Below are 19,756 nucleotides of genomic sequence, written 5' to 3'. Positions count from 1 at the left end.
CGTGATTTTTTTTTTACACTGATGGACTACCGTTACGCTAAAATATTTGTATTAAAACATTTACCGACTGTATCAACTTATGAAGTGTTTGTTTTAAACATTTAACGACTGTGTCAACCTTTTATAAGTTGTAATAAACATTTAATGACTGTGCCAACCTTTAGAAAGTTGTAACAAACATTTAACGACTGTCCCAACTCTAAAAATGTTGTGACAAACATTTTTTGACTGCATCAACGTCTGAAAAGTTGACACAAACAAATTTTAACTGTCCCAACTATTAAAAGGTTGGGACGGACATTATGCAACTGCCACAACTATTAGAAAGACTGTAATTAATAGATTTTGACTGTGACAACACCGTAAACCACTGCAACAGTTCTGAAATGACTGATGGTAGCATTTCTTGACTTTCACAACCCGTATAAAAGTTGGGACAGACATAAATGAACTGTTGCAACGAAATATGACAGATTTTGACAGTCATTACTTGTCTTTTATAGACTAAGACAGTCGTACAATAAGACAGTCGTACAACGACTGGTACTGGTATGGACAGTTGTTTTTTCGTCCAATAGTGATACTTAAAACGAATTTTGATAGAATCATACATCTACACCACAATAACTTACTAGTAACTAATCATATGCTTGTGCATACAGTCTGAAAACTTGAAATCTTAAATCATTTGAAAATGTTTAAAATCTCCATGTTATATGGTTTCGAAAACAGTCCTCCCATCTAAATATATACGAAATAATATGTGGATGTTTGATTATACATTAAGTGTTTGAGAAAATTTAACATGTTTAAATTAGTTTGAATATGCATTTAGTTTTCCTTTCCATATAACGGGTGTAAATGTAGATTCAATCATTGTACAAGAAAAAAAATATGAGATTGACACTATTGGAACAACAATAGATCCAAATTTAATTAAAAAACGTAAATCTATAATGATTTCAAGCGCATGCTTATTCACAAACATATTAATGTTTGGCTTAACAATAATAGCAAATTAATAACAAATTCGTGAAGGTTGTGTTTTGAAATAAAAATCAAATGAAAGTGGTATGATGATAATTCAAATAATTGTATGAAAAGTATAATGCATTGGAATTGATAACAGTATATTTTTACAATTTTTGAACATTAATTTAATTCTACGACACAAACCTGTTTTAACATAAAGTGTTACATAAAATTACAATCATACAGAATTCTATGGAAAATTCAAAGCGGAAAGTCCCTAATCAAATGGCAAAATCAAAAGCTAAAACACGGCAAACGAATGGACATCGATTGTCATATTCCTGACTTGGTACAGACATTTTTCTTCTGTAGGAAATAGTTGAATGAATCTGGTTCAAGCTAGATAAACCTCTCAAATGTTTGACAGTAACATAAAATTCGATTACATTGACAACTATATGTGAATAAAATAAACAGACAAAATATCAAAAGTTAAGTGTTGAGTTGACATGATCATCTGATTCTTGCTTATCATAACAATAGATATGTCAGTAATAATTATGCGAACGACTGGAAAATAATTGAATTCACATAATATGTTTAACGTAATTTTATTATTTACAGATATATTTTGTTTTGTTGATTGTCATATTTCTATCAAGTAATACGTGCTATGCACAGTTCATATTAGAGGGCGACACACAAGCATTTTTCGAGGATGGAGGTAATTAAATGATAAATGTTTACATGGTTATGAACATCGAATATTACAGATTTGCATATCCATTACATATCAAAGTTGTAATAGTATGATGTTTTATACACACCTTTGATGATGATAACAGATGGACGTCCGATCAAAGACTTCCTCACCTGTTTTATTGTCGGAATAAATATATTGTTTGTGATAAGAAGATTTTAATTGTAATCTAATACATTGGTTATGTGTGTATTTTTCTTCAAACAAACACACATGACTTCATTCATCTACATTAGCTATTTCTGATTGGATTTATTGTTGTTAAGTTTATTTAAAATATTACTCTCACTCATGATAAAACACCAAATGACGATTTTAATTGATTTTTACTAAATATATTTTTGGAGCTGGTGCTTGGAAGGATATACTAGGTGGTACAGGGACTGATTTTTCCCTAGCTTCGGCTCTTTTACCACTGTTACTTCTTGGACCCTTACTATTGGCGGCAACAACACCCACTGCTACAGCAGCTCAGGCTGTGCAAGTACCGGTTATGGTTGCACCTGTACCTGTAGCGCCAGCAACACCACAAACCATAACAGTTTTAGTCCCTGCTGCGACTAGTAAGTATAGTTTGACAATCCTATTATACATCGGCCAACAGCATAACAAATATGTTCAATGGAAAAACAGCTCGTAATCCAAATCTGAAAAATACAGCATTTTTCTAATAGAAGCCATGACATGAGTTCACAGTATTTTTTGTTTGCTGATAAGGATAAAGTTTTATAAAATCATCTGTAAGCTTATGGTTTTATTTACCTTTAAAGTTCCATCCATCCGATCAACTGCACAAAATATAAGATTTAATCAATAGCTGGTCAACAAATACATTTAAATGTAGAAACATCAACTGATGTGTATAATAAAAATGTCAATGCGTTTATTTCACACCAATTTGGTCTGTTGTGGAAACTTGTATCAATGACAATCAAACTACATTTCGTTGTCAAAAACAATGCATGTAGCTTCTGTATTTCCGATTCATTTAATCATTGTCATCAATTTGTAACGTTTCTGAAATTACGGTATTGCTTTATATTTTTTTTTTATAAATTATATTTGTTGAAATTTTTTTAACTCATATGGTTTTTTTTCCATTTAAATAGCGCAATGTGTTCCGGAAACTTGCCCAGCTGGATGCATGGTCTTACCAAACCAAGCAAGTAGTACAAGCTGTTATTCTGATAGTGGTGCAACTACTCAAACGTGGGATGCAGCTCTGGTGAGTGTGATAATTATTCACTATTTGGAAGACGAGGTTGTTACTTTGAACACAATCAAGAACCATAAACCGTTTAATATATTATTTATTCTGTAGGCAGAATATAAGATTACAATACAGATATATTTGAAGTTTTTATTAAACAAGTGACATTATAAAATTCTTAATACCTGACTTAAGTAATTTCCTACGTCATCATTACATAAGAAGTGTTATGAATGACTGTATTATCTGCTTGTATATACGACGAATGACAACTTTCAAACCCTTTTGTAAAATGTATGTGCAATGTTCTTGATCATGTCACTGAAGTTGTTCCTATATTTGACCTATAAAGTTCATTTGTTGAAAATCTGGTTAAATTACGGTAATCGAAAGAGATAATTTGTTTTATGTTTGAAGAGCATTTGTCGCTTTTTGTGATGTTGAACGCAGTCGAGATCAATTGGACATAATTTAATCTGTTCAACACCATTATAGTTTGATAATAGAGTATGATAGTTGAAACAAATACCTGAATGGTCTTTGACGTAATACTGGGACGTAATTGGAGTCACGAGATGCATTATATGGGAGACATATGAAGATAAATAAGGAGTTTATAATGAAAAACAAAAACTGCTGAAACTTGAAAAGAACTGGATGGGAATAAATATGATAAACGATGACTAGTTTTGACAATTTAAGAACACTTTTTTTTATCAAATAACAACTATCTATGTATTCACATACATATTTTGTGACATCAATGTGCGAATATCATCTTATTAAATTTCAGGTGGATTGTACCAGGACACCGGGTGCCTACCTGTGGAGACCAAACACTGAACAAGAAGCCGCTGCTGTTAGAAATAAATATAACATTCGTAAGTTGAGAATGTTATTGTATTTTCTATTAAAATAAAGTTATTCATGTATTCAGTCATCTCGAATTACGAAATAAATGTGATAACAAAGATAACAAAACATGCGATAGCAAATCTAATCCGTTAGCAAGATGTTTGAACTAATACATTAATCTGTATTACGATACAATTAACTTTTCCCAAATACGTTCGAACTCTAAAGACAGTTCACAGGTTATGTAGCTGCTGGGGGAAGATGGATGCATTAAAGAAAAATTCTAAATAAAAGAACAAATGTGTAAGACAGACAATTTAAGATCAAAATTAGTTCTGTATTTAATTGTTCAATTAGCGCAATGCAAATTGTGTAACACAAAAAGGTGAACATAGTCCCTCGACAGCGACTCGATCTACCTTAACTGTCCCTTATCTAAACCCTAACGCAATCATTGTATAAGGTCATGTAATGCGTTCAAAGCATTTGTCTAAAGTGATCATTTTCTTAATGCTGAATTTGTGTCATCTAATTACATAGACAAATAAGGGGGATAGTTCCACTACAGCTGACTTACATTTCTCAACCATTAGGCAGTCATTTCATAAGGCAGTAGATTGTTATTGTCGCAACCATATAATACAGGAACATCTATTTTAACATCATTTCAACAGTTTTTATTATTTTTGCAGTAATATAGTATTTCAAATCATTGTATCACATGTTCCTCAAAACGTGGTGTACAGTACAAACAGTCTTCTTTTCAACAAGAACTGACATTATAATAGAACTTGCAAAAGATAAGCCAACTAAATTAATTTAAATTGAGTTTAATATTGTTAAATGTATGTATCTGTGTATCAGTGTAAGTCTTGGAATTAAAGTACCCGAATCATAGTGTTTCCCGGTTTGCACGCTTACACAAACCACATCTTGCCCTAAACATTTCCGACGATGAACATATCGTTCCTCATGGATTATTTATATGTATGTCCTGTCGCACCTGACGGAAGATTTATATGTGTGTTATTTCGTACAAAATTTCTCATATTGAAAAAAACAACCTTAGTAAGTTCTTTAATTGGTTACATAAAATGCATATTCCTTTGCACACATTTTTCATTCATTGCTTTTTTCTTGGAATAATATTAATTTTTTTTGTATTTCACTACAAAACAGCTGTTAACAACTATACACGTTCAATTTATCACAGATCTTTAGAAATTTTGCTAACGCTATGATGCGTTTTTGAATTTTTGCCAGATATTCAGAATCCTCTAGTTTTATCCATGTAGTGCATTTAAAAAAAATGTCCATTTACACCTACTTTTTTTTCATAATTTTATCACTTATAGTTTTAAAGGTCATATTTGATTTTTTTTTTATAAAATCCTTGTTATTTTTTCATTGTTATTGAAAGAAAAAAAGGTGTCTCAAAAATCAAGCACACGGACACTGATTTTTTTTCTGCTTTTTTAGTTCCTTTATTTATAACAATTGTTATAAAAGCTTGTTATTTTGAAACAGAGTAGCGAACATCCTCAAATGAAATTATCTCTACATTATCTACCAATTAATTGATATATCTTGTTGAATGGAACAGTATACATTAAATATTAAACATTTGTAACACTTACAACGGGTCAGAATAAAGGATATTTCCCGTTTTGAATGACACATTGATATATAAAGAAAATCAATACCAATATTGCACAGAGCCATTCAGTAAAGAAATATTGACAAATAGACAGTAGCGAACAAAACAGCATTTTCCACTTTCTACATGTAGCTCTGATAAATTCTCACTCAAGAAAGAAATAAGTTCCAATTAATTCCATAATGTAAAGATAATCTCTGATTATATTGACATTTAGTCAGAAATCTTGTTACTTTAATCTTTATTTCACGAGTGAATCTAGTGTTGTCTATTATTTATGAACTACGAAGACGATTTCCGGAACATATTTATAACATGCATAATAAATCTTCTGATTTTCGATGAAACTCATTCAAATTTCCTTTGTTTTTTCAGCACTTGCAAATATATGGACCGGTGCAAATGATGTAGACAAGGATATGACCTTCACATTTGCCATAGAAAATAGTCAATTAAATTTTTTTGGTCCCCCATTTGGAATAAGTAAATTTTACTTTTGATGATAATTCAGGGAAAGCATATATACACATCATACAGATAAGCAATTTAGTTTTTACGTCAATTTTTGTTGGTGTTATAAACCTTCGATTTTATTTTGACACAATTTATTCTTCAAGAGGAGCAAAATCTTACTATCGGGAAAATTGACATAAATAGATATGACTGGCATGAAACAACAAACAAACGACAAACACACGCAAGTGTCATTCATTTAGGGTTTATGACACTTGAACACATATCGATGACTATTGGGGACAGAACCGTTATCTATTATACATAAACGTTAAAACAGCACTGAAACTGTGAACAGGAGTGGGGTTTTCTTTTATGGAAACATTGCAATTTCAGTTTAGGATATCCATAGCATTATTTTGTTTGACTAGCTATATATAGTATAAGTATTTTTCTGCCTGGATCAAGATGCTTAATTGGATAGCGGCAGAGCATTTTGTTTAATTTTATTTTCCAAATATATATATATATTGTAAACTTTTAGTATATTTACTAGCCTAGAGGAATATTATTCCATCTATTTTGAAAAATAATCGAATACAACAGCGCCTCTGGGATAATAGTTAAGAACAAGTTATTTGTGATATCTTCAACAATACGAGGCAACGTTTACTTTGAAGTTGGTTCATTACTTTAGTAGGATGGTTGAACAAGACTAATTTTTATATTGGTTTGGTTCCTTTTATGGTAATTTAAAAGACATAATGCGAATTAAATAGACGGTAAATGATTTCAGATACAATTAATAGTGCAGCAGGTAGTGACTGTGTGACATTATTTTTCGGCCGCACGTCATGGGTATGGTCTGACCAGTTATGTACCAGAACCTATCGCTACATAGGCGAGTATCCACGAGTAAGTATGATCCTTCATTTAGCTCATGTGTGGAAATAATCTATTTCCGTAAAAAAAACATTAATATACATGTATAACTACAATTAACACATTATGAAGATTTTAGTACAAGTCTACGGTAGGACAATCACAAGACAAAACATGCAATGAAAGATACATGTCTAAACAATAACACTGTGTTCTTATGGGGAATAGTATTTTAACACTTATTGTGATAACTCTGTTTTAAATAATCCGATTACATTTAAAATAGTCAATGTCGAGTTTTGTAGATTATTTACAGCTGTCTACGAAAATGTCATTGCTCCTTTAGGTCACTCATTGTGGATTGTGTGTCAATTTGAAGAATGTCTATCTTATCTTGTGTTGCTCTAGGATATCATTTTCATAAAAAAGATTATTGATAAAGAAGTATTTGTATTTAAATCTAAGCTCTGGACTTCTCTCCAATATAATGTAAATTGTTAACGTCAAGTCACAAAAGTTCGTGGTAAGGTTAGATTTACAGATATATGATAATATAACTGATTATTTTATCCACAATGTGCATTAGATGAAATAGAATAATTAGTATCATAACATTTTAACAAATTAACATTTTGATAAATATGAATTATAAAATTATGCAATTTAGGCAACTCGTCAGTGTGGACTCTCTTAAACTAACAATGGACCAGCAATTGTCTTTTCTAATTTGAGAGAATTGTGAAGCAGTAAAACTGTTCAATTTAACACTTTACCTTGGGCAAATTTAAAAACGAAAACTTAATGAGCAGAAAGTAAGAAAAATACCAGTTTTATGTGGTCACAAATTCAGCCGACAAGGGTGCCAGAGAAAAAAACTAGTATATGTTCTTCATAGTTAACAAATATTTTCTAATCTATACATATTTACATAAATGAGGCCGTTAGTTTTTTCGTTTGAATTGTTTTGCGTTGTCATTTCGGGGTATGGGCTTTGCTCATTGTTGAAGACCGTACGGTGACATATAGTTGTTAATTGCTGTGTCATTTTGGTCTCTTGTGGAGAGTTGTCTCATTGGCAATCATACCACATCTTCTTTTTTATATATACCTTGTGATCTTAATTTTTGACTTAAATTTTAGTTATTTGTATGTGTCTCTTACTTTATAGTGTTGTATTTTTCAGAGAGTTTGTCCATAGAGAGTTTGCTGTAATCGTAGTACGTCCTGGAAACTTTATTGTTGCTGCCTGGAGTAATACAAACATTGAAGCGGATTTTAGTTTTTTTTTTAAATAAAACCAGAAAGAATATATCAAGTTATCAAAGTAACCAGGATTATAATTTAGTACGCCAGACGCGCGTTTCGTCTACATAAGACTCACCAGTGACGCGTATATCAAAATATTTATAAAGGTGTTATCATACACTTTTAGACGCAGAAAAGTTCGAGCAACGAGAAAACCCGACCTTTCCGAACCCTAACCACTCAAAAAGGCCAACATAAAAACAAACTTGTCACAGTGCTAATTGTGACGACGCTAACACACATTTTTGGATATAGAGCTTTCATTGTAATGTGTACTAGTGTTTGTTTGTCTTTGTAAGCCATGGAGTTGTCAGGTTTTTTTTTATCTATGCATTTGACTATCTGGTTTCTTTTGCCCCTCTTTTCTCGAAAATAGTCCCAAACTTGCCGCCAAATTGAAAATAGCCCCCAATAGGCAATATGTCAGGTCCAATATAATGGTGAACTTAATATTTTTATAGTAACAGCATGAATTTTGCAAAGTGATAGTTATGACGCTAACAAAGGGGTATGGTTATGGAGCCATTACAAAAAAAATTCCGTGAGGCCACCAAATTCAAAATGGCCACAAATAATTTTAAAAGAAGGTAAACCCAATGTTGGTGTAATTAATCTCTTTAATGTAACAACCAGAAACATTATACAGTGTTAGTAATGAGTTTTTTAAACACTTTTGAACAAGAACAATTCCAATATGGTCACCAAATTCAAAATGGCCACCAATAGTCAAGAGGCTAAGTTCAATATATTTGTCGATTGACCACTCTATAGTAAAAGCATGAAACTTTGCATAGTGTTAGTTATATTGATAATGAACATTTTCTAAAATAAAGGCATCTTATTTAATCCATAAAAAGCATCTGTACCCCATTCATTGTTGTCTTTTGTCAGCTTGATTCAGTCTGGATCCAACATTCGGGATTGTTCATATTTTCAGTCGAAATTAACAATAGAACAGCTGCTGATGTGTAGTTGTACAAAGAAGAAGACCAGAAACCCATAGTTTGTTCTTATTTGGAAATGATGATCCACTGTAAGACTATAAAACAAGATGTAGTAGACACTTTCTCCAAACATTGACTACTAGTACTTGTTTTCTATGACAGAGTGTTATTCATGTCTACTTCGATGGCCAATAGTGCCTGTTGTCGTTATATCCAAGAAGGCATTGTGTGCACTACCAATCTATCGCATAATGTTTTCACTGTGTCTGCTGTAGACACTTTGTCTGCTGTAGATAATTCAGTAGATCAAAAGATTCATTTTATGGAACCTGCATATTGTTTATCCAACATTTTTCATAGGATGTTCGAGGGTTTTCTTGTCAAACATTTGAACAATCTGAAACTAATTTGTAATACTTTTAAACCGGAGAGTTGAGCAAATCACCCGTCAGCAGAAATGTGAATAATCGAACCGGATATATCATAAGTGGAAGGCGATCTCACCACAAATAACTCTGCATTTGACTTTGCATTAAAAGTGGAAGTCAAATAGCTTAAAGATGTTACCGAAAATTCCAGTGGAAAGGCTGAAGTTGGAACAAACCTGGACCTACTATCATGCTTCATCGTTGCCGCTAGATGTGAATAAACTTTCAGCAATCTGCACTCCACCCTCTATTTTACGAAGAGGTTAAACTATCAATGCTACGATATTTATTGAATTCTAAAATTCAAATGCCCCACACCAACTTATTTAACTACCGTAAATTATGTATAAAATATAATTCTATAGAAAATCCCCTTCCCTTGTCACGAATATGAACTGCCGAATAAGACTATTTACCGGATTTTTAAAAACATAGGCAACACGACGGGTGCCACATTTTGAGCAGGATCTGCTTACCCTTCGGAGCACCTAGTATCACACCCATTTTTTATGAGGTTCGTGTTGCCTAGTCTTTAGTTTTCTATATTGTGTCTTGTACAATATAATGTGTCTGTTAGTCTTTTGTTTTTTAGAAATGGCGTTGTCAGTTTATTTTCAATCAATGAGTTTGACTGTCCCTTTGGTATCATCGCCTCTCCTTTCACTTTATTGTTTATAGTAATTTCAATAACGTCCATATGTACATAGGACACAAGTTCCTTGAAGTATAACACTCATATAACGGAGTTTCGTGGAGCTGTTAGAAAGCTAAATCCTGGTCAAACTCTTGATGATGGTTTTAAGCAACCCTTTCCCACAGTATAAAACTAGAACCGGATCTATAAGTGTGAGAAAAACTTTGTCATGATGTTCGGCGGCCTATGCATAGAAATGGCTACGTTCAAAGCCCTTTGTAGTTTAAAGACGATAGTTGATTGCCAGTGTTTAAGTAAATGATCAGGTTAAATTACATAGTACAGCAGATAAGGCGTCTCATTTTACAAATACAACCAGAGCACATAAAGTTATTTTATTTACAGCATGTAAACTTAACAATTTATTGTCAAACCCTATTATTTTATAATAAAGAGGAAAATCTAGAATTTAAAATGTGCTGCTTAGAAAGGCCAAACAATCTCCTTGTTTTGTTATCCTGCTATTTTAATTGACAGTATTGATATGTGTAAGTTATATAAGTGAGACTAACGCCTCGTCGATCAAACAACGTCAGTCTATGACTGAATAAGGAGAAACAACCAAAGAAAAAAATACTAAAAATCACTATATTTTGCGAGTCATTCAAGAGATGGAAATATCGCTAAGTGAATTTGGTACAATCTGTCTTAGAAAATTCTATCAAACTGTCTAGATAATTTGTCGTCTCGAACATATGCTCAATCTGTAGGGTATTCTTTTATTTTGGTGACTCTGCACATTCTGAATATTGGACACTATGGACATATAATAACAATTTGTTGAACATCGATAATAGCTTAACCCCGAGTTCAAGATGAATCAAATGTTTCTGGGAACTGGCGAGATTTTTGCGTCTAGAAAATAAGTTAGTTTTTTCCCTGACAAAATAATACAAGCTGGTGTAGTAACTGAAAAGAACAACCCCATTGCAAATACTGCAATGCATAGCTACAATATATGCATTATTGATCTTATGTTCACATGAGAGGGCAGATACCAGAGTGTTGTATTTGCCTAAGATACTCCACAGACAAAATCACAACAAAATATTGATCAGAACACTTGATACAGATGTTGTATCGCCTGTGTCTTGTTTCAACAGACTGCAGATAGAACAATTGTGGAAAGGGTTTGTAACTAGTTGAACTCAGAAGTCTACAATAAGTTTATTTTAATATGAAGTAAACAAAATTCACCGGTTATGACACACAGTATCGACTTTTTATTGAAAGAATAAGATATCAGATTGGGACAAATGGTCCGTATGGAATAACTGGCAGATGCATTTTGGCAAATTATTGAAAATCCAAATGAAGTGGCAATATCATAAACAATTAAAAGTCGTAGAACGGTTAGTTACAGTCAGGATTATACTTCGTCAAATTTTCTCCCCATTACGCCAGTTCATTTTCACAATCGTAAGAATGGAAGCCATTGTAGGGATGACGCGCTGCCAATTTTGCTCTTGAAAACCGATAAATTTATCCACATAGCACCATTACGATCCTTATATGTCAGTTGTATTTTAAAAGACAAATGTATCTACTAGCTAATGAGCATCAGTTAATGATCTTGTCTGCATTGATTCAACTTAAAACTATTAGTACGGCGGCTTTGTGAAAAATTGTGCGCGCATCCTGCTACAAGCATGAAATTTGTCATAGACCTTCCTCAAGTATTACTCTTTTATTTCAGATAGGGAGACATTTGAAAAAAATGTCGCACTTCCGGTAAAATCTAAAATGACGGACTTCGTACTTAAATCAGCCCAATATCGAAGGCTACTATGTGAAAGGATGTTATAATCATGCTACTATCATTATATTTGGTACACACCTTTGTTTTTTACTACTTTTGGATATTTAAGTCTCCCAAACAAAGTTTGGAGACTTATTGTTTTTGCTCAGTTCTTATTATTTTTATTATTATGGCACCCTCAACGGAGTTGGGGTGACATATTGTTATTCTACGTTTCTTTTTTTTCTTATTTTTCTTCCACACATTTTGTCCGCGCGAGTTCTCAGAATTGAATGGACCAATGTTTATGGAACTCAACTATAATGAGGAACCCCACTTGAAGTTGTGCACCTTGCTATGGAATGGTAAAAGATGGCCGCCGTTTCCATGGAAACAGCACAAATGCGAAAAAATCAAAGTGTTCCAAACTGGAAGAAACTCCACAGGAATGTTGACTGGCATGTGCTGATTTCCAGTTTGACTTTGGAATTTTCAAAATGACTGCCGTTACCATGGAAACAGTTAATATATCAAAAATTCTAACTCTTTCGTTATAAGATCCAACTGGATGAAACTTTATGAAAATGTTCTCCAGTATGCCAAGATGTCAAGACAATATTTGGATAGTTCAAAATGGCCGCCGTTGTCATGGAAACTGGGGCCAAGTTTTGCATTGACCCTATGGAAAAATGCATAAAATCAGCATTTTCTCAGAGACTTGTGCAGCAAAGTAAATGAAACTGTATTGATATATAACATGACATGTGGCAATGAGTTGTCTGCTTTTAGAATTTTGGAATTATCTACTGTAACCATGGTTGCAGAACAAATGTTCAAAATTTCCAAAAAAAATGAAGTGCTGCTAACTGGATGAAACTTTACAGAAATAGTGGCTGACATGTGCGGAGTTGCATTTTGAAGTTGGAATTTCCAAAATGGCCGCCGTAACCATGGAAACAGCAAAATTGTCAAAAATTTCAAAATGCTCCAAACTTAATGAAATCTTACAAAAATGATTACTTGCATGTGTAGATGCACTCTTTCACTTTGAAATTTTAAAAATGGCTGCCGCTCGCCTGGCAATGGGGGGACGAGGGTGCCATCCGTTATTGCTAGCAATTACAAATCTAGTTCTTCTTCTTTTTCTTTTTCTTTTTCTTCCGCCACATTAAAAATGAACTTGTCCGCAGCGTTTCTCCAAAACCCCTGGTCAGATTAACTTAGGATTTCATAGAACGTTAGACTAATATGTCTAGGTGAGCCATCGATCTTTCGTTTGTGCATTGGGGTCTATTAAGGGGTATTTTGGGGGGCAGAAAGAAGGGAGGGGTTTACTATAGAACCCTAAGGGATTTTATTTTCTAAAATTTTCAAATGAATATAACTTGAAAACTGTAAGTGATAGATACATGTAGTCTTCAGAAATGATTAAAGGACAATAAAACAAATCACATGAAATATAGGGGGAGTCCCTGGGGGGTCATCCCCACCCTCTTCAATTTGAGAATATGCTTTTATCTTGTAAACGGTCCAGATCCCCACCCCTAAACCTCATATATTCTTGAATGGGACGATAAAACAAATCAAATGAAATTAAAGGGAAGTCCCCGGGGGTCCTCCCCACCCTGTTCAATTTGAAAATGTGCTATTATCTTGTAAATGGTCCAGATCCCCACCCCTAAACCATATGTATTCTTGTAGGAGACAATAAAACAAATAAAATGAAATAAAAGAGAAGTCCTTGGGGGGTCATCCCCACCCCCTTCAATTTGAGAATATGCTTTTATTTTGTAAACGGTCCAGATCCCCACCCCTAAACCTCATATTCTTGAATGGGACAATAAAACTAATTAAATGAAATTAAATGGAAATTCCTTGGGGTCATCCCCACCCCGTTCAATTTGAGAATGTACTATTATCTTGTATATGGTCCAGATCCCCACCCCTAAACCATATATATTCTTGTAGGGGACAATAAAACAAATGAAATGATATAAAAGGGAAGTCCCGAGGGGGTCACCCTACCCCCTCTTGTTTGAAAACTTGTAAACGGTCAACATCCCCACCCCTAAACCATATATATTCTTGTATGGGACAACAAGGCTAATCAAATGAAATTAAAGGGAAGTTCCTGGGGGTCGCCCCCACCCGGTTCAATTTGAGAATGTGCTATTATCTTGTAAACGGTCATGATCCCCACCCCTAAACCATATATATTCTTGTAGGGGACAATAAAACAAATGAAATGATATAAAAGGGAAGTCCCGAGGGGGTCACCCATCCCCTCTTGTTTGAAAACTTGTAAACGGTCAACATCCCCACCCCTAAACCATATATATTCTTGTATGGGACAATAAAACAAATCAAATGAAATGTAGGTAAAGTCCCTGGGGTCATCACCACCCCCTCCTGTTTGAATACTTGTAAATGGTTGAGATCCCCACTCGTAAGCCATATATATTCTTGTATGGGACAAAAAATCAAATCAAATGAACATTGGACCAAATGAATGGCAAGTTATGGGAGCTTTGTTTGGTAGACTTCGTAACAGCATCCTGTTACAATTACTTCTTGTTATATAGATAAGATGTCTTCAAAAACCCTACTTGAGGTAAAATTTAATATGGCGGACATTGTACTAAAATAAGCTTATTTTTTAGGGAGGGTAATTGAGATATTTTTAAACATATTGCGACTTTCATTACATTGTGCAGGAACCTTTCTTTGGTGCTTCTCATGGATAAGACATATTTCTTTAAAAACCCTTACTTCCGGTAATATCCAAACTGGCGGACATAGAAATATCAATTTCTTATTTATATATTCAACTTTTTTCAAAATGTAAAGAAAATGTTGTTTTTTGTGCTGGTCATTACATTTTTGGCTTTAAGTTAAACCACTTATTCTATTCTGTTGTAAATGTTTAAATACAAAGTTAACACTTCCGGTAAAAAAAAAACAATTTGGCGTAATTTTCAAAGATGAGTCCTCAATCAATATCTTGGATGTAGAGTTATGGATAGATTGATTAAATTAGATACAATCACTAAAGCACTAAAACATTTTAAAAACTACTACTACTATTCGGCCAAAAATACATGTTTATTCACGATCACCACCACATGCACACAAGGCAGTCTACGGGAGATCCGATTTTCCACATTATAGGGAAATCACACTATTGTTTATACTCATCGCTCTCGGCGCCGCTATAGTGATGTATGTTACCCTAACCCTAATGATGTCTGTAATCCTAACTCTAATGATATCTGTCACACTAACCCTAATGATGTATGAAGCCCTAATGCTTATGATCTCTGTTACCCAAACCCTAACGATGTATGTAACCCTAACCCTAATGACGTCTGTCACCCTAACCCTAATGATATATGTAGCCCTAACCCTTATGATGTATTTAACCCTAACCCTAATGATGTCTGTAACCCTAACCCTAATGATGTCTGTAACCCTAACCCTAATGATGTCTGTAACCCTAACCCTAATGATGTCTGTAACTCTAACCTAATGTTGTCTGTAACCCTAACCTTAATGATGCATGTATCCCTAACCCTAATGATGTATGAATCCCTTACCCTAATTATGTCTGTTACCCTAACCCTAATGATGTCTGCAATCTTAACCCTAATTGCGTCTATAATACTAACCCTAATGATGTATGAAACCCTAACCCTAATGATGTCTGTAACCCGAACCCTAATGATGTCTGTAACCCGAACCCTAATGTTGTCTGTAACCCTAACCTTAATGATGTATGTAACCCTTACCCTAATGATGTATGAAACCCTTACGCTAATGATGTTTGTAACCCTAATCCTAATGATTAGTCTGTAGTACTAACTCTTATGATGTCTGTCACCCTAACCCTACTAATGTATGTAACCTTAACCCTAATGATGTCAGTAATCCTAACCCTAATGATGTCTGTTACCCTTACCCAACTGATGTATATAACCCTAACCATAATGATGTCAGTAATCCTAACCCTAATGATGTAAGTAAATCTAACCCCAATGAAGTCAGTTATCCTAACCCTAATGATGAATGTAACCCTAACCCTAATGATGTCTGTAATCTTAACCCTAATGATGTCTGTAACCCTAACCCTAATGATATCTGTAACCCTAACCCTTATGATGTCTGTAACCCTAACCTTAATGATATCTGTAACTAACTCTAACCCTAATGTTGTCTGTAACCCTAACCTTAATGATGTATGTATCCCAACCCTAATGATGTCTGTAATACTAACCCTAATGATGTATGTAATACTAATCCTAATGATGTTTGTAACCCTAAGCGTACTGATGTCTATAATACTAACCCTTATGATGTCTATAACCATAACCCCAATGATGTATGTAATACTAACCCTTATGATCTATGTAACCCTTACCCTAATGATGTCAGTAATCCTAGCCCTAAATATGTATGTAATCCTAACCCTAATAATGTATATAACCCTAACGCTAATGATGTCTGTAATACTAACCCTAATGATATATCTAACCCTAACCCTAGTGATGTCTGTAATCATAACCCTAATGATGTACAAAACCCAAACCCTAATGAAGTCTGTAACCCGAACCCTAATGATGTATGTAACCCTAACCCTAATGATGTATGTAATGCTGACCCTTATGATGTCTGTAACCCTAACCCTAAGTATGTCTGTAACCCGAACCCTAGAGATGTCTGTAACCCTTACCCTAATGATGTATGTAACCCTAATGATGTATGTAACCCTAACACTTATTATGTCTATAATACTAAACCTTCTGATGTATGTAAACCTTACCCTTATGATCTATGTAATCCTAACCCTAATGATGTCTGTAATGCTAACTCTAATGATGTCTGTCACACTAACACTAATGATGTATGTAACCCAAACCCTAATGATGTCTGTAACCCTAACCCTAATGACGTCTGTCACACTAACCCTAATAAAGTCTGTCACCCTAACCCTTATGATGTATTTAACCATAACCCCTAATGATGTATGTAACCCTAACCCTAATGATGTCTGTAACCATAACCCTTATGATGTCTGTAACCCTAACCCTAATGATGTTTGTATCCCCAGAGACATTGTATTATATGTCTCTGGTATTACTATATTCAGAAGATTTATTAATAGTTTTACATTCATAAATTTTTATCTACATACCTATAGCTCCTCTTTTAACCGTCCTATGACCGAAAACCGAAAAAAAAAAATCTGCATAATAGGGTCCCAAATTGTTTTCGCCTCGCTACGATCGGCGGTAGTTGCTTCCACATCGTTTCTTTCTAGCTACGCCACTGATTTTAAAAGACAAATGTATCATCTTGCTAATGAGCATCAGTTAATGATCTTGTCTGCATTGATTCAACTTAAAACTATTGTCTGATCGGTTGTCAGGTGTTTTTTTCGAAAATTGATAAACATTTAAAAAAATTATAATTCAAAATTTCGTTGAAGGGCAGATTAGATTTTTTTAGTGTATAAAGACTAAAGTCCATTTAACATTGTGGGAATAATTAGTAAATGAAAAAGGTGAATAATAAATGTAACTCTAACCCTAATGTTGTCTGTAACCCTTAGCCTAATGATGCATGTAAACCTAGCCCTAATGATGTATGAAACCCATACCCTAATGATGTCTGTTACCCTGACCGTAATGATGTATGGAGTCCTTACCCTAATGACGTCTATAATACTAGCCCTAATGATGTATAAAACCCTAACCCTAATGATGTTTGTAACCGGAACCCTAATGATCTCTGTAACCCTAACCCTAATGATGTCTGTAACTATAACCCTAATGTTGTCTGTAACCCTAACCCTAATGATGTATGTAACCCTTACCCTAATGATGTCTGTAACCCTAACCCTAACGATGTATGTAATCCTAACCCTAATGATGTCTGTAAGCCTAACCCTAATAATGTCTGTAACCCTAACCATAATGATGGCTGTAATACTAACTTTAATGATGTCAGTAATCCTAACCCTAATGATGGATGTAATACCAACCCTTATGATGTCTGTAATACTAGCTCTAATGATGTATGTAATACTAACCCTAATGATGTCTGTAATCCTGACCTTGATGATGGCTGTAATACTAACCCTACTGATGTCTGTAATCCTTACCCTAATAATGGCTGTAATACTAACTCTTATGATGTCTGTCACCTTAACCCTGCTAATGTATGTAACCCTAACCCTAATGATGTCAGTAATCCTAACCCTAATGATGTATGTTACCCTAACCCCACTGATGTATATAACCTTAACCCTAATGATTTTTGTAATCCTAACCCTAACGAAGCATGTCGCACTGACCCTACTGATGTATGTAACAATACCCTAATGCTGTATGTAGCCCTAACCTTAATGATGTCTGTAATACTAACCCTAATGATGTATGTAACTCTAACCCCATTGAGGTCAGTAATCCTAACCCTAATGATGTTTGTAACCCTAACCCTAATGATGTCTGTAATCCTAACATTAATGATGTCTGTAATACTAACCCAAAGATGTATTTAACTCTAACCCTAGTGATGTCTGTAATCCTAACCCTAATGAAGTATAAAACCTTAACCCTACTGATGTCTGTAACCCGAACCCTAATGATGTCTGTAACCCTAACCTTAATGATGTATGTAACCCTAACCCTTATGATGTCTGGAACCAGAACCCTAATGATGTCTGTAACCCTAACCCTAATGATGTATGTAACCCTTACCCTTATGATGTGTATAACCCTAACCCTACTGATGTATGTAACCCTCACCTTAATGATGTCTGTAATCTAACCATAATAATGTCTGTAAAACTAACCCTAATGATGTAAGTAACCCTACCCTTAGTGATGCCAGTAATCCTAGCCCTAATGATGTCTGTCACACTAACCCTTTTGAGATATGTCACCCTAATCGTAATAATCTCTGTTACCCAAACCCTAATAATGTCTGTCACCATAACCGTAATGATGTCTGTAACCCTAACCCGTATGGTGGATGTAACTCTTATCCTAATGATGTCTGTAACTCTAACCCGAATGAGGTATATCACCTTAACCCTACTGATGTATATAACCTGAACCCTAATGATCTCAGCAATCCTAATCCAAATGAAGGCTGTTGCCCGCACCCTACTGATGTATATAACCCTAACCCTAATGATGTATGTAGCCCTAACCCTAATGATGTCTGTAATCCTTACCCTAATGATGTCTGTAATACTAACCATAATGATGTATTTAACCCTAACCTAAGTGATGTCCGTAATCCTAACCCTAATGATGTATGAAACCCTAACTCTAATGATATCTGTAACACGAACCCTAATAATGTCTGTTACGCTAACCTAATGATGAATGCAATCCGAACCCTTATGATTTCTGTAACCCTAACCCTAATGATGTCTGTAACCCTATCCCTAATGATGTCTGTAACCCTAACCCTAAAAATGTATGTAACCCTAACCATTATGATGTCTATAACCCTAAACCTAATGATGTCTGTAATACTAACCCTAATGATGTATGTTACCCTAACCCTAATGATGTCTGTAATCCTAACTCTAATGATGTCTGTCTCACTAACCCTAATGATGTATGTAACCCTAACCCTTATGATGTCTGTAAGCCTTACCCTAATTATGTCTATAACCCGAACCCTAGTGATTTCTGTAACCCTAACCCTAATGATGTATGTAACCAAACCCTAATGATGTCTGTAACCCTAACCCTAATGATGTCTGTAATTCTAACCCTAATGATGTTTGTAACCCAACCCTAATGATGTCTGTAACCCTAATCCTAATGATGTCTGTAACCCTAGCCCT

General features: G+C 34.3%; 2 protein-coding genes across 2 annotated transcripts in view; both read left to right on the top strand.

The window, feature by feature from the left end:
- LOC139486347 (uncharacterized) overlaps positions 1-9,763 on the top strand; it is a 55,167-nt gene extending 45,404 nt beyond the window's left edge. Inside the window, exons 5-11 of the mRNA XM_071271218.1 lie at positions 1,597-1,696; positions 2,080-2,295; positions 2,842-2,957; positions 3,736-3,823; positions 5,830-5,937; positions 6,704-6,822; positions 7,973-9,763. Of these exons, the coding sequence (XP_071127319.1) occupies positions 2,226-2,295; positions 2,842-2,957; positions 3,736-3,823; positions 5,830-5,937; positions 6,704-6,822; positions 7,973-7,987 (516 nt within the window). The 5' untranslated portion in view covers positions 1,597-1,696; positions 2,080-2,225 and the 3' untranslated portion in view covers positions 7,988-9,763. The remainder of the gene's footprint in view (positions 1-1,596; positions 1,697-2,079; positions 2,296-2,841; positions 2,958-3,735; positions 3,824-5,829; positions 5,938-6,703; positions 6,823-7,972) is intronic.
- Positions 9,764-16,132: 6,369 nt separating this feature from the next.
- On the top strand, positions 16,133-19,219 carry LOC139484393 (sporozoite surface protein 2-like). The gene is made up of 3 exons (XM_071268129.1): positions 16,133-16,795; positions 17,834-18,279; positions 18,778-19,219. Exons 1-3 carry the CDS (start codon positions 16,133-16,135, stop codon positions 19,217-19,219), a joined length of 1,551 nt encoding a protein of 516 aa, XP_071124230.1.
- The last annotated feature ends 537 nt before the right edge of the window (positions 19,220-19,756 follow it).

This window comes from Mytilus edulis, chromosome 8, assembly GCF_963676685.1.
Source record: "Mytilus edulis chromosome 8, xbMytEdul2.2, whole genome shotgun sequence".
Lineage (NCBI taxonomy): Eukaryota > Metazoa > Mollusca > Bivalvia > Mytilida > Mytilidae > Mytilus > Mytilus edulis.
Note: the sequence above shows the minus strand (reverse complement) of the source record. Positions and strands in the feature narration are given on the sequence as shown.